Raw genomic sequence first — 15,687 nt, forward strand, 5'->3', positions numbered from 1 at the left:
AAATATTAAATATAAATTATAATTTATAAAGCATTAAGCAAGTAGTATATATAGAAAGTGTGGATCCACCTTAAAAATATATAATAATAATAGTTATTATTGTTGAGTGTTGACGGTGTAAATATATATATGTGTGTGTAGAAATCAGTATTTAACTCATCATGTGTGCGTTCATAAAAAAAAAATTGGTTTTTTTTGTATACATTATACATACATAAATTGTGCACTCGCTATATTCGCTAATATATATTTTGGCTAGATACACATCAAACGCAACATAGTAAAGTAAAAATATATTCATATATAAGCGATAAATTAATTGAATTTAAAAAAAAAATATAAATTAAGGTATTTGACATTTATTATGATGAATAAATAAAGGATTGTGATGACATAAACTTTACATATATGTAAACACATAACGCACACACACACACACACATATATACCTATACATTACATATAAACATTAATTAAATAATTAATTAATTGATTAGTTGACTGATTGATTAATTAATCAATTGAATAATTTTATCTATAAGATAATATTTTACAAATTTTTATTGTTGCAGTTTTGAAAAAAAAAAAAAAAAAAAAAAACTAAAAATGGGGGCTAGACTCCTGAAAGATCCAACAACAGCAAGTTGTCGTATATTTGTTGGTCATCTTCAAACAGATGATATGACTAAAAATGAACTTGAAGATCATTTTTCAAAGTATGGAACTATCATTGGATCACTGATGAATCGAGGATTTGGTTTTGTTCAATTTGAAAATGAAAAATCAGCCCAAGCAGCTATACAAAATGAAAATGGACAAATGTTTAAAGGCAGAAGAATCGGTAATTATAATATCAACAAGTATTTTATTTTTACATTTATTTTTTTGCCAATAATAATAATTATTATTATTAAAATTAATAATTTTAGATGTAAAACCAGCAAAAAAGGATGGTGGAGGAAGTAATGACAATTCAAAGTCATCAGGAAATTCAAATAATAATCAGTTTAGTCCCAGAAACAATAATAATAATCAATTTCGTAATAATTCATTTGGTAGTAGTGGTGGTGGTGGTGGTGGTGGTGGAAATCAAAGTTTTCAACAAAAAAATCAATCAAACTATGGTGGAAATAACAATGCCAATCAACAACAACAACAACAACAACAACAACAACAACAAGGTTTTGGCTTGTCTGACTCAAATCAAAAGTCAGAATCAAATGAATTTGAAGATCAGCCAAAAGATACTTCTACTTCATTATTATCATCAAAAAATCAAAATCAACTTAATGATGATAATCAAAGTCAAGATGTTGCTGAAAACCGTAAAAATGATTCATTCAATAATAGTGCTAAAGAACAGAATAGAGATAGCAATGATTCATTTAATTCACAACAAAATCAATCAAATAATAATAATAATAATGTCAGTCAAAATCGTCAACAAGACGATGCAATTTCAAATAATCAATCATTCACTGGTGGCAACGATGATAGTAGTAGTAATAATAATAATGCAAATGCAAATGATGATTCAATGAATAATGGACAACAAAATCGTCCAAACAGCAACAACAGTAGTAACAATAACAATAGTAACAATAATGATCAAAATTCATCATTAAATCAAGGAAGCAATAATAATAATAATAATAATAATAGTAATTCATCAACATCATCAAGAATAAGAGGTCATCGAGGTGGTAAAAATCGTAATAAAAATCGTGACAATTCATCAGGTAATAATTATCGTGATAGAAGTCCATTAAATCGTGGTGGTAATAATGATGACAAATGGGATCATAATAATAAACGAGGAAATAATAATAATAATAATTTTGGTCATCGTGATGCATTTAATAATAATAATAATAATAATAACAATAATAATGATATGAATAATATGGGTGGTGGTGGTGGTGGTGGTCGTATGCCTTTTGATGATCGTATGACACCATTTGGAAGATCAGGTATTGGTGGTGGTCTTGATTATCCACAAATGCCACAAATGCCATTACAACCAGATAAAAATGATTGTGAAATAATTGTTGTTAATAAAATATTGACTGAATATGCTGAGGCTATTGAGGCACGTTTAAAAAAAATGGATTTAACTGTTGATTTATTATTTCCAAATGAAGAAGTACCATTAAATCGTGTACTTGGTAATATTGCTAATCGTGGATGTTTATATGCTGTTGTTATAACACCAATAAATATGGATCATCATTCAATGACATTAAATATACTTCATGGTTTACCACAAGAACACAGAAATATGGCTGTCGAAGATGCATTGAGTCTTATTGCACGTGATTTTAGTAATTATAAATCTGGTGGTCGTAGTGTACCAATTAATATACCATTTACTGCTAATCGTCATCCAGATGCAATACAAGTATTATTAAATATGCTTGCTGATAATCATCAATTGACTGTATTACAATATGACAGAGTACTCAAATATCTTGATATTAAACGTGAAGAACAAGTACAAATTGAACTTGGTGATGTTAAAGATATACATACATCAACAACACTTGCTGTATCAAATCCAAAACAAGCTGAATTACAATCAAGAATATTAAATATATTAAATAGTAATAAACCCAATAATGAATCAACAATACCATCAGTAGTAGCAACAGTTGCAGCAGCAGCAGCACCAACAATAATGACAACAACAACAACAGCAACAATACCAGCATCATCATCACCACTACCAACAACAACAACAATAACATCAACAGAAACAACAACAGTTGCATCAATTCCAACTCCAGTACCTCCAGCAACTAAAAATTGGACAACAGGTCATTAACATTTTTTTTATAAATTTTAAACTTTTTTATAAATAAATTAATTGATTGATTGATTTTATTTAGGTGCAACAGTACTTACAACTTCAACAACATCAACAAGTAGTGTGACACCCTCACCTCTTCTTAATGATCCAACTGTACAAAAAGCACTTGACAGTTTATTACAAGGTAATTTATTAAAAAGTATTGGTGATTCACAAAATCAATCATCATCATCATCAATAACAACAACAGCTGCAGCAGCATCAACAACAACAGCATCTTCAACACCTCAACCATTATTTGCTGCATACTCAAATATTAATCGATTTTAAATAATTAATAATTATTAATTGTTGCATTCAATAAGTTTTATCATTCATTAATAATTACTGTCATTGTGATTTTTTTTTTCTTTTTTTATATATTCGTATATATATATATATATATGACTATTAATAATAATAATTATTATTATAATTAACAAGTATCGTTTATTTGATGATTTTATTAATAATAATAATAATAATCATAATACACATAATATAATTGACATATTGTTATTATTATTATTGATTTTTTTTTTTTTTTTTTTTTTTTTATTACAACAAAAAAATAAGGTATAAATTATTTGAAAATGGATACATAAAGATATGATTGTTGGTTGTCGATATAAATACCACTGGGATGACAATTGAACAAAAATTGAATGAAGCATATATGATGCTCTTTGAAAATATCTAAAAATAAATGAATAAATTAATCAATCAATGAATCATTTGAAAATAATAATAATTAATTTATAATATAGTATGATGGCATGTACCTCGTATTATTGATTGTTCAAAAATTAAGCGTTTAATAATAAATATTAAATAAGCAAATAAGCATTGGTTTTTTTAACTATGTAATTTACCCAAATAATAAGTTCTCAAATAATGTACTGCATGTAATATTTCTTCACATGGTTTAACTTTAACTTGATTATGAAGAATATTAATAACTTCCTTGACAGCTTCAATATCAAATTTATTATCAATTAATCTTTTTCTAAATGGTTTTAATTGTTGTACAATATTTTTATTATTTGATATTGAACCAATATGATTTTTTAATATATCATTATAAGTTGGCCAATCATTTATACAACCTGGACAATTGCAATCAAAAAAATACTCATCCATTAATTTTTTTTTACGTTGTGTTTTTGGCATATATGAATAATCAGCACCATAGCCAGTAAATATTTGTTGACCTGGATAAATTGGTTCAACAGCTCGTGTAATCATCGTTAATCCTTGAAAATGTCTAAATGTATTTGGAGCACATGAATGATTGTATAAACTGTGAGCAACATATAAACCTGAGCCTGATTTAATACCTGGTTCTGGTTGAATCTGGTTTAATCATAATTTATTTAACATTATTTATATATTTATATAAAACAAAAAAAATAGAGAGATAAATGAATATACTCAACAGAAAAACAATTTGATGATGTTATAACACAAGCTCTAAGCAGTAAAGATCCACAAAATTTAATATCTGGATATTTATTAAGATATTTAAGTTCTTCAATGTTTAATTTTTTTCCAAAAAAAGTTGTTTGTGTTGAAATTAACATAATTGATAATGCTGATATACAAGCAAATGCACTTATTCCAATAAGAGGTCTTGTTGTAACATTTGTTGCCAAACTAAGTGCTGATCTTGGACTTTTACTATCTAGCATGAATTTATCAGTAAAACCAGCTGTTCTAACATCTTTAATATAATATAAATTATTTATTTATTATTATTGATATTATTATTTTTATTTACCTGAATTTTTTTCAGCAATTTTTAAATCTTCTCGTAATTCATTAATTTTAGTACCATTTGATGTAACTGTTAATAGTAAACGTGTTATTTTCATGACCATTCGTACTTTATCTTCATCCATATTTAATAAATTAATCAATACACTTAAAATTGAACATTCAATATTATGTCCAATATCCCATGATAAATTTTTACATTCAGGAGAACAATATTGAGCAATTGGACATTCTGAACAAGGTATTAAATTGAAGCATCGTTCAAGACAATAATGACAATGTGTATAAAATCTATATTAATAAATAAATATATTAGTGACAACAACAATAATATTTACTTATATGTAGATATTTAATTATGTACTTGTCTTGATAAATGACCCAACAGTATGGTTGCTCAATTGTCGTAATATCACCTGGTTTAAAATTACAAGTTGCAACAAGATGTCTACCATAATCATGTGAATATGATATTTTAACACCTGCACTATTTGCTGGTGCTTCATTGCTGGCTCCATAAGGCACTGACATTACTTTTGAATTTAAATTTTTATTTTTATTTTTATTTTCATCATTATCATTGATTTCTTCAATTGCTTTAGCAGCACGTTCCTCCAATTTATTACGTTTATCCAAAGGATAATTTAATTCAATTGCTCTTGTAATATCAGCTATACATTCTTTAAATAATTTTTTACGATAAAGAGCTGCTGAACGATTTGCATAAGCATATGCTTTATTTAAATCTGTATCAGCATATGCCAAGCTTTTAGTATAAGACTCGATAGCTCTGTTATCATCACCACCAACAAAATATTCATTACCTATTATATATTATAACGTAATAATTACATATTATTATCAAATAATAATCAATTGATAAAACATAAACTTACCATCTGCTCGGTATTTAACTGAATCAATATTATTTTTTTTTTCAATTTTCAATAATGGCATTGGTGATTTAGCCATATTTTGTAAAACACCACATACCAAAGATTCAAACTCACTCTGAAGACCATAGCCAACATGTGAACTATTTTTTGCTTTTATTGTTAATATTATATTTTGAATAACATCCATTGTTTAATGCTAATTTACTATATTATGATAAAAAAAAAGTATTAACGTCTTGTTAGAATAATCTCAAATGAGTGAATAGCAACTAATGTTGAAGCAATAGAGGATTCTCTAATTACATTTAAAAATACACTGGATAGATTAGTGGTTTTTTTTTTCTATTTAATTTATTTAATTTATTTATCTTGCAGGTATAACATTCTTCTTGAACTGTTACTTAAATTATTTGGCAATCATTCAAAAATCATTGACTGATGGAAAATACTTGTTGACAATATAATAATAATAAAATAAATTTTTTCTTTTTAATTTTCAAATTGTTTTCTTTTATTAAATGAAATGATTGATGATGATAACAATAATAATAATAATATAGCATTTTTAATCTTCTTCATTTTCTAAATTAATGTGACTGCCAAATTTAGCATAAAGTGAAACTTTAAGATCAGTCATAATTGTTTTGAGATCTGCACATTTACTCTCAAGTTCAGCAATTTCTTCAAGTTTTTTTTCCTTGGCCTCTTCAAGACATTTCTGTTATTGCATTTATAAATAATTAAATGTAAATTGTAAATTCATTTAAATGTTATATAAATATTATTATTCAAACCTGAGTTTTTTCAAGATCTTGATTAACAAATAAATCACCAATACGATAGGCCACTTTGACATCATCATCCATCAATGCCATTTCATCACATGCATCTTCCAAATTCTTCAAGTCATTCTTAACATATTTCAGAAAAAAAAAAAATTATTAGGTATTTATTGCTACAAGTTATGATATTTTAATAATTAATTTATTTCATATTATTATTATTATTATTTAGTCATGTGTGACCAAATATAGCAACAAGAGATCAACACTTGAAAAATATAGGTACTTACCTGTTTTATTTTGAGTTCTTCCTTGAAATCATCCATTTGGGCATTTTGTTTAGCAAATTTGTTGATTTTTTGTTGATCCTCATATGATATATGAATATCTGAATCCTAGAAAATTAATAATATATAATAATATAGGTAATATTAAATTGTCATAATAATAATAATTATTTATTATTATATTGATTTACCGGTTGAAAAGCACCCTGAGTATTTTTTCCTCCAGTCATGGTTAATATTTGGAATGGCTCACTCGAGTGATTAAATAATTAATATTTTTATTTGTTATCACTATTTTTTATAATAAATAAAAAATATATATTTAACCACGTTAAAATTGGTTAAAATGTACAGTATAGCAATAAATATGATGTAGGGGGGTGGGGGAAAAAGTACTTTTTTTTTTTTTTTTTATTTATCATTGCTGCAAACAAAAGAAAAAAAAAAAAAAAAAAGCGACTTTTTTATTTTTTTTATATAGGATGAACCAATAAAATGACAAGAATCATAATGCCGGTCTTTAACTTAATTTTTATTGGCCAAATATTTGCATTTGTGAATTTGTGATTTTCTCTCTTTCTCTTTTTTTTTTTTTGCATTTTTTTTTGCGCGCATCGTATCTAGAATATTGTTTTGTTGGTGTAGTGGTAATAATGTATGATATTTAAATTACTAAAATAAAATACATACATACACAGTATTTACACACTCATACACTGGATCACGTGACACAATACTGCTGTGGTTAGTGGATGCGTTTTGTGAGTTTTTTGGGCGCACTCTTAACCAGGTACGAATATATTACATGTATATAGATTTATATACCTACGTATATATATTTACGTTTAGTTTTTTATTATTACTCCTATGCTAACAAGTAATAAATATATTTATTTAAAGGTGTTTTTTTTTTTTTTTTTTTTTCAATAAAAATTGTGTGTTTGATAGAATAATAACAAATCAGGTAAAAAATTAATACAAATACATAGCTGGCAGTATGTCAAAAATACAAATGTGGTGAATTTTCGTCGTAATAATCTTGAATTAATTCAAGTACATGTTTATTGTGAAGTACATATATTTATTGTTAAACAAAAAAAAAAAAAAAAAAAAGCCAAAAAACATTGGGCACGCCAATTTTTTTTTACGTCTACCAACAAAATTATTGCTGTTGCTGCTGTTGTAAAACCGCCATTATTATTCATTTTTCTTTCTTTCTTTCTTTCTCTCTCTTTTTTTTTTGTGTGGCTCAGTGTGGCTCATTTACCTATATACATATACGTGTAATAAATAGTGTATACACACACATATTTAGTAGAGTAGTAGTGAGTAGTACATAAATGATTAAACAGTGTTTGTTAAATATTTATTAATCATTATTATACTATTAATTACACACGTATTAATATATGTATTGCTGTTTTTTAATTTAGGTAATAATAATACAAGTGAGTTTTTGTAGTTGTTATTGATTTAATATAAATAATATTTGCATTTAAATAAAAAAATTTAAAAAAAGTCGGTACGTAGCTAAGAAAAAAAAAAAGCATATACAAACACACACACACACACACGGCTTGGTGAGACAATCTTTTTTTTTTTTTTTTTTTTTCTTAATAATAATAATAAAATAATTTTATTAATTATGTAGGTATCTATGAATGTTTATTTATTTTATTTTTTTGACATTAAAATTCAATTAATATGCTTTTAATGCAGTTAATGGTTGGTTTACGAATTACGATGAGTCTGTGAGTCAACCTTCAATTATTTTCTCTTAGGTATATTTAAAATATTATTTGTCTCTCGGTCAACGACAACAAGTTTGTTAACTCTATATTTATCTCTTTTCTTTCTTTTTATTTATAATATTTATTAGCTATTTTTTCCTTGTCCAGCTTTCCTTGCTTTGTGTTTGTATATAGGTATGTATATATGCGTATCATCAAGTATATAGCATATAGAGTAAACCTTCATGGAAAAATTATATTACACAAAAATGGCGTCTGTCGTGCACATGGTCGCGGTCAACTAGAGAAATAATCTCAGCGTTGCTTCAATCAAACAACAATTTTTAGTTAGTCAACTTGGTTATATTGTTGATTTATTTTTTTATTTTATATCAATCAACTAATCAATCAATTACACAATAAATAATAATCACAATTGGTAAATTTATTGTCTTAGATCAAGACTGAATATTATCATCAATGATTTTGTTTGTTTTATTATAAAATTGTATTTTTTATGATAAAATATTGTAGAAGAATAATTTAAACAAATAATTCATTTATTAAATAATAATTTTGTATTTTTAATTACAGATTGTAAATAGCAAGTGTATATAGCGAGTGTAATTGACCTGGAAAAGGGTGAATTAGTTGATATACGGATATGAGTTCCGGCAACAAATCGCTGGTGTCCTCAGGTGGTGGCAGAGGCGCCAATAAAAATAAGTCATCTCAACAACATGCAAAATCAGATCATCATTCAAAGTCATCAGACACTGCTAAGCATGAAAAAGGACAGGTTAGTTGTTTTAAAAAAAATTATAAAATTTATATTATAATAATAATAATAATAATAATAATAATAATAATAATAATAATATTGTTTTATTTTTTATATACAAACACATCATAGTCTCACAAGGATCAAACAAAACATGCACAAATAATGGCTTCAAAATCAGGTGGTGGTGGTGGTGGTGGTGGTATAGATGATCCTGCATTGAGAGAACAATATGAACAAATGATGGAAGTAACACGTCGGTCAATGGATGAAGTTATTATGGCTCTTCATGATAGTGATGGTGACTTTGATCGAGCAGTTAATGATTTATTGGAGGGTGTATCATCTGAATGGGAAGTCAAAAAGAAAAAACCACGTCAACCAAGTGGTGCCAAAACAAATATTGATCAATCTGGTGATCAAGATGAATCATCAGGTAATATTAGTGGAGGTAACAATAACAACAACAACAACAATAATAATAATGGTAGTGGTGGTGGTTCTAACAACAACAACAACAACAACAACAACAACAATAATAATGCCACTGGTGATTGGGAAGAAAGACGTAATCAACGTGGTGGTGGAGCACCACGTTTACGTGGTCGTGGTCATCATGCTAATGACAATCGTGGCTGGCGTGGTCGTGAAAATAAAGAAAATGAAAGAAATATAGAAGAACGTGAAAGTGGTGGTGGTGGTGGACGAGACAATGGTGGTAATTATGGTGCTGCACGTCGTGGTGGTAGAGGTGGACCTGTTAGATCTGGTAGAGGAGGTAGAGGTGGAGGACGAGGTCTTGGTCCTCGTACATATGCTAATAGAGATCCATCATCTTCAGCATCAGCTGGTGTTGGTAATAGTACTGGTGTTGCTGGTGGTGGTCGAGGTCGTGGTCGTGGTGGTACTCATAACTTTAATCGTCCAATTGATACTTGGACTGGAAGTGAAGAACAACAACAGAGTGATCATAACAAAAAAACTGATTCATGGAATAGTGTTGAGCCATCTGAAGATTGGGACAATGAAGAATACACTGGTTCTTTGGCTGATACTAAAGTATTTACACCAAGTACATTAAATAGTGGCAGTGATCAGACATCAACAACGGAGGAAGTCAAAAAAGAACAACAATCAGTTGTAACATCATCTATACAACCACAATCACAACCACAACAACAACAACAACAACAACAACAACAATTACAAAATGAAGGTTTACAAAATATTTCTCAACATCCACAACAACAATTATTACAATCTCTTAGACATCCACCACCATCATCTGTACAACAACAATCTTTAATTCAGCCAACACAACAGACTGGACAACAATTACTTGGTATGCCAACTCAACAAATTCAACAAATGACACAACAACAACAACAACAACAACAACAACAACAACAACCATCTACAGTTGGTGGTGGAGCATTGACTGCTGCTCAAAGTCAATATTTAACTCAATTGACTCAACAGTCATCAGAAAATTATAAAATTGCAATACCACCAACATTTACAACATTACCACAACGACAACAAATAAAACAACAACGTCCACGTGTACCTCCACCATCTAAAATACCATCAACAGCTGTTGAAATGCCAGCTGATCCTGTTAACAATAATAATACGAGTTTGCTTGATGTACAATTTGGTGCACTTGAATTTAGCAGTGATCCAAGTAGTCTTGATAATTCAATGACTACAATAACATCAACATCTGCTGATAAATATCCTGTTCCAATGAATAATGAAGCTTCATTGTCATTACCATCAAAAACAACAGCTTCAGCATCAGCAATAGCAACAACAACAATTCCAGCAACAATTTCAACAACAAATAATGTTAATTCATCAAATAAAACAAATTCTCTTGATATTAATAATGCTAATGTTGCTATTTCATCAGTAAATACAACACCAAATACTTACAATTCACCAACTCAAATAATTGGTGCATCAAATCAAACAACAACAGTTATTTATGGTAATACAACTGGTGTTGTTGGTAATAACAATAACAATAATAATAATAATAATAATAATACATCAACAGCTGTATATCAAACACAAAAAACAAATTCGTATCAAACATCAAATTTACCATCAAATTATGGTGGATATGCATCAACTGTTGCAAATGCAGGAACTGGTGTATCAAATAATATTCAAGGTTCAGTTCAACAACAACAACAACAACAACAATCATCATTTTCATCAGCAACAAGTGGTAATGTTAATAATTACACAGCTGCAACACCAGTTAGTCAATCAAGTTACAATACAAATCAAACACCTTCTTCCACGCCGTCTTATCCACAATCAAATAATGCACATTTTAATCAAGCTACTCCATCTGTCAATAATTTAACCTCATCATCATCATCATCATCATCGTCAACAACAACAACATCATCATCATCATCATCAACAACAACGTCAACACCAACAAATAATAATAATAATAATAATAACAACTCTACAGTGTATAATCAAACTACCTCGTCAAATCAATCAAATTATCCAAGTGGATTTGTTTCAACAACAACAACTGTTAGTGGTGGTGTTGTTGGAGGTGGTAATAATAGTGCTACAAGTGGACAATATCATCCAGCAACTGTTAATGCCACTGTTGCTCCTAACAATAACAATAATAATACTTATCAAGGTACAGCTGGTTACCAAAATAATAATAACAATAATAACAACAATAACAACAGCAATACCACTACTTTTCAATCATCGCAACAGGCCTATCAACAATCTGGTGTAACGACATTTAATAATGTAACACCCCAAGCAAATGCTAATAATGCATATCATAATGCGACACACCAAGTATATGTCAATGCATATGGAAATTATAATTCTCAACAACAACAACAACAACAACAACAGCAACAGCAACAGCAACAACAACAAGTATCATCATCCACAGCAACATCTCATACTCATAACAAATTAAATACTGGATCAAATAAAGATTCATCACAGTATGATAGTAATGTTGCAACAAGTGGAAATGGTGGTAATAGTGGTGGTTCACTAGTCACGACATCAGCAACACTTGGTTTATCCTCATCATCTTCATCGTCAGCAGCAGCAGCAACAACAGGTCAATCATCATCATCAATAACTGGCAATGCATTACAAACTAAAGTTACAAATACTAATTCAGTAACTTCAAAAAGTACAAATGTTGGTGTTGGAAATACATCATCAAATAGTAGTGGTGGTGGTGGTGTTGTTGGTGGTGGTACTACTACAACAACTGTTGCTATTACTGCTGGTGGTGGTATTAATAATAATAATGTAAGTAATACTGTGACTGGAATAAGTGGTGTTGTTGCTGCTAGTAATACTGGTGGTTCAGGTGCTGCAACAAATAATATGACACCAATGCTTGGTCATCAATATATTATGGGACAAGGTCTACCTTATGCAGCTTATCAACAACCAATGTACAGCTTCGAAGAACTTCAATTGATGCAACAGAGAATATCACACATGGTCAGTTTAATATAAAAATAAATAATAGATGATAATCATAATAATCATAATAATAATTATTATTATTATTATTACAATATTATTTTTTTTACTTATTTATCATTTTATTTATTTCTTTCTTTTTTTTTTTTTTTCAATAATAATAATAATATTATTGAGTTGATTATTTATTTTATTATTTATTGGTAGATCTTGGTAGTAGCTAAAAAAAATTATACTTATTTATTTCCATAAATTTATTTGAAATTACCATTATTTTAAAAGTATTATTATTTTTTCCAACTACTTGATGATTAGTTGAATATCTATTTTTATTTAACAATAAATGTTTAATGTTTGAGACATTTTGAGAATATAATATCATTAGAAATTGTGTAGTAGCTACTGGAAATGGTATCATCATCTTTTTCTCTATGTATTATTTTAAGTACAAAGTGTATGCATGTAGTTTTGTGTTTCGTTTCCTTGACTAACGCGCAGCCAACTACTGGTTACTATGATACAACATTGGGTTATCAGACAACTGGTCCAGTAACAAGTCTTGGAGGTGGAAGAAGCGATACTTTATCTGGTGTTCAAGGTGTTCAAAGTGTTCAAGGTGTACAAGGTGCATATACAAGCATGAGTGATGGAAGGTTTACAAGAAATGACAGCAATGCATCACCAGTACCATCAACAATGTCTCAACAGGTATTATTATTATTATTATTATTATTATAAAAAATAAAATTAAATATTTTTATTTATAAATCTTTTTAATAAAAAAAAAGACTGGAACACAGCATCAACAGCCAATTATGAATCCAACATTACCACCGGGTTATGCATATTTTACTTATGGTGGTGGAATAATGCCAGGAAGTTTTCAATATGGTGGTCCATCAATGTATTCTGTAAGTATTTTTATTTTTCAATATTTAATATTCAATAATAAATAATAAATAATAAATAAAATTAATCATTGTTGATTAATAGCAAATGACACCTGGTAATGCTGGAACAAACAGTGGTGCTTATAGCACAAAACCAGGTACTTATGGATCAGGTTATGGAGGTGGTGCTACTTATGATACCATTACAAATGCTGGACCAACTGGTGAATACAAAAATACTGGTAGTGCTTATAGTGCTGGAGCACAAACTGGAAAAAGTGGTGGTGGTAGTGGAGGAGGTGGTGCTGGTAGTGGTGGCAGTGGAGGAAATGGTGGTACTTGTGCTGTTAACAATAATTCAGGAGCATCATCAGCTGCTGATATTGGTGCAAACATGTATGCTAAAAGTCATGTTGCATTAAGTAAAGTTAATGTATGTCCTTTTCAATTTAATAATAATTTTAATAAATAAATACATGTTATTAATATTATTTTTATTATTTTCAGTCTTATGATAAACAAACTTTTCATTCAGCAACTCCACCACCATTTAATTTGACTGGTAATCAGAGTGGTTATGGTGGTCCACATCTTTACATTTCAACATTGCCACAACATATTCATCAACCTTTGCATCAAGATGGTGGTAATAACTCTGGTCAGAGATCCAACACAAGTTCTCAAAACAAAGGCCAAGCCAAACCAGGCTACAGTTCAACATACTGGACTGGTGGTAATTAATTCATTGTATTTAATAATGAAAATATAACAAAACAAACAAACAAACAAATAAATAAACAAACAAACAAACAAAGCGGGCACTGATTGATTGACCGGAGATTACACACATATTAATTACAAAAATTAGAGAGAGTTGAATGAAAAAAAAAAAAAAAAAAAAAACAATATTTTCATTATTATATATATATATATTTTTTTTTTTTTTTCTTGTATCGACAAAAAAAAATATAAATTATGAAAAAGACGATGTGTGTGTGAGTGTGTGTGTGCGTGCGTGTGTGATGGGCCCGCTGGTCGCATACACTTTAATGATAATATTAAATGGTTATGTATTATGAAAAATTTTCTTTGTCTTGATTCTTTTGTAAGTCGCAATTGCATTGATTTAAGTAGAAAAAAATTATTAAAATAATGATAAAAAGAAGAAGAAAAAAAAAAAAAAAAAAAAACAAAATTGACGACAACTATTGAGCAATCAGTTTGTTGGCTGTAAAGAAAAAAAAACAATACTAGAACTAGGCATGCAAAAATAAAAAATACAAATAAAAAATATTGAAGCGATCATTGACCTTTCCTGTATAGTGTAAAATCACTCTTATTTGAGTCATAAATTTATTAAGACTGTTGGCCACAAAAAGCCCACGTTTTTTTCATTATATTATCATATTATTATTATTATTATTACTATTATTATTGAGTATGTTTATCTTGCTCTACAACATAATAATTTTTTTTTACTTTTATTAGAAAATTTAAAAAAAAAAAGACAATAGCGATGATGATAATGATAATCATAGTGATTTTCATATCGGTATTTATTTAAATTAGTTATTATTACTACTATTATTATTATTATTATTGTTATTATGTTATTAAATATAAAAATACGAATTTTTCAAAAATTACACTCAAACAAAATGAGTCTTAAAAATTAAATTATTATTGTGAAATACCATTTGTCTTTGATTTCATTAAAATGACAAATAAATTATCAGTAATCATTGTTTTACTTTCTTATTTTTTGGATAAGTAATAATAATAATAATAATAATAAAGATAATGATAATAATGAATTAATTAATAAACATGATAACGGATATAATAATAATAATAATAATAATAATAATAATAATAATAATAATTGATAAATTAAAAGAAAAAATTAGTAGGAATGTGATAACCATGGAATAAGATTTAAAGACTGTATTGTCTTACTGACGACACACGTAGTGAATCACGACGAGGCTTCGTACCATTTTTTTTATATAAAATCGAAAAAAAAAAAAAAAACACCATTTTTAAAATATCCGTTTGTCCGTCAATGATGAGAATTAAATTTTGCATTCTTGTAAAATAATATCTTTGTTTTATTATTATTATTATTATTATGAAGAAAAAATAATAATTAAATAGCTGGACCATCATTTGTTGTCACAATATTAGTTAATAATTATTTTGATGTCCAAA

General features: G+C 27.9%; 3 protein-coding genes across 12 annotated transcripts; 1 reads left to right on the forward strand and 2 right to left on the reverse strand.

The window, feature by feature from the left end:
- The first annotated feature begins 587 nt into the window (after positions 1-587).
- LOC122850228 (protein lingerer-like) lies at positions 588-15,524 on the forward strand. Of its 8 annotated transcripts, none has more exons than XM_044149315.1 (7): positions 588-841; positions 930-1,778; positions 9,276-12,607; positions 13,088-13,297; positions 13,378-13,500; positions 13,583-13,912; positions 13,987-15,524. In XM_044149315.1, the coding sequence occupies exons 1-7, from the start codon at positions 607-609 to the stop codon at positions 14,218-14,220; spliced, it is 5,313 nt and encodes a 1,770-aa protein (XP_044005250.1). In that variant the 5' UTR covers positions 588-606; the 3' UTR covers positions 14,221-15,524. The 8 variants fall into 8 exon arrangements, with proteins under 8 accessions (XP_044005250.1, XP_044005251.1, XP_044005252.1 ...); XM_044149316.1 differs by having other exon boundaries at positions 13,127-13,297; XM_044149317.1 differs by lacking the exons at positions 588-841; positions 930-1,778 and adding exons at positions 7,246-7,373; positions 8,908-9,112 and having other exon boundaries at positions 9,227-12,607.
- On the reverse strand, positions 3,378-5,800 carry LOC122850259 (SET and MYND domain-containing protein 4-like). Of its 3 annotated transcripts, none has more exons than XR_006373629.1 (6): positions 5,515-5,800; positions 4,983-5,442; positions 4,623-4,909; positions 4,282-4,526; positions 3,628-4,198; positions 3,378-3,541 (listed from the first exon to the last, which is right to left on the reverse strand). XR_006373629.1 is itself a non-coding variant. In XM_044149389.1 (5 exons), exons 1-5 carry the CDS (start codon positions 5,699-5,701, stop codon positions 3,701-3,703), a joined length of 1,716 nt encoding a protein of 571 aa, XP_044005324.1. In that variant the 5' UTR covers positions 5,702-5,800; the 3' UTR covers positions 3,378-3,700. The 3 variants fall into 3 exon arrangements, 1 of the variants encoding a protein (XP_044005324.1); XR_006373628.1 differs by having other exon boundaries at positions 4,282-4,565; XM_044149389.1 differs by having other exon boundaries at positions 3,378-4,198; positions 4,282-4,565.
- On the reverse strand, positions 5,838-6,974 carry LOC122850304 (prefoldin subunit 4). The gene is made up of 4 exons (XM_044149464.1): positions 6,775-6,974; positions 6,587-6,691; positions 6,309-6,425; positions 5,838-6,232 (listed from the first exon to the last, which is right to left on the reverse strand). Exons 1-4 carry the CDS (start codon positions 6,811-6,813, stop codon positions 6,080-6,082), a joined length of 414 nt encoding a protein of 137 aa, XP_044005399.1. The 5' UTR covers positions 6,814-6,974; the 3' UTR covers positions 5,838-6,079.
- Positions 15,525-15,687: the final 163 nt, after the last annotated feature.

The sequence above is a fragment of the Aphidius gifuensis genome, linkage group LG2 (genome assembly GCF_014905175.1).
Source record: "Aphidius gifuensis isolate YNYX2018 linkage group LG2, ASM1490517v1, whole genome shotgun sequence".
NCBI classification, from domain to species: Eukaryota; Metazoa; Arthropoda; class Insecta; order Hymenoptera; family Braconidae; genus Aphidius; species Aphidius gifuensis.

What these genes read in the sequence shown, in the direction of transcription:
- LOC122850304 (XM_044149464.1), bottom strand. Translation starts at nt 6,813, where the DNA reads ATGACTGGAGGAAAAAATACTCAGGGTGCTTTTCAACCG. An exon ending in CTCAGGGTGCTTTTCAACCG is followed by an intron (nt 6,692 to 6,774) that starts GTAAATCAATAT and finishes TTAATTTTCTAG; the next exon opens with GATTCAGATATTCATATATC. An exon ending in AAGATCTTGAAAAAACTCAG is followed by an intron (nt 6,233 to 6,308) that starts GTTTGAATAATA and finishes ATGCAATAACAG; the next exon opens with AAATGTCTTGAAGAGGCCAA.
- LOC122850259 (XM_044149389.1), bottom strand. Translation starts at nt 5,701, where the DNA reads ATGGATGTTATTCAAAATATAATATTAACAATAAAAGCAAAAAATAGT. An exon ending in AGTTAAATACCGAGCAGATG is followed by an intron (nt 5,443 to 5,514) that starts GTAAGTTTATGT and finishes AATATATAATAG; the next exon opens with GTAATGAATATTTTGTTGGT. An exon ending in AATTGCTGAAAAAAATTCAG is followed by an intron (nt 4,566 to 4,622) that starts GTAAATAAAAAT and finishes ATTATATTAAAG; the next exon opens with ATGTTAGAACAGCTGGTTTT.
- LOC122850228 (XM_044149315.1), top strand. Translation starts at nt 607, where the DNA reads ATGGGGGCTAGACTCCTGAAAGATCCAACAACAGCAAGTTGTCGTATA. An exon ending in GTTTAAAGGCAGAAGAATCG is followed by an intron (nt 842 to 929) that starts GTAATTATAATA and finishes TAATAATTTTAG; the next exon opens with ATGTAAAACCAGCAAAAAAG. An exon ending in TTGCATTAAGTAAAGTTAAT is followed by an intron (nt 13,913 to 13,986) that starts GTATGTCCTTTT and finishes TATTATTTTCAG; the next exon opens with TCTTATGATAAACAAACTTT.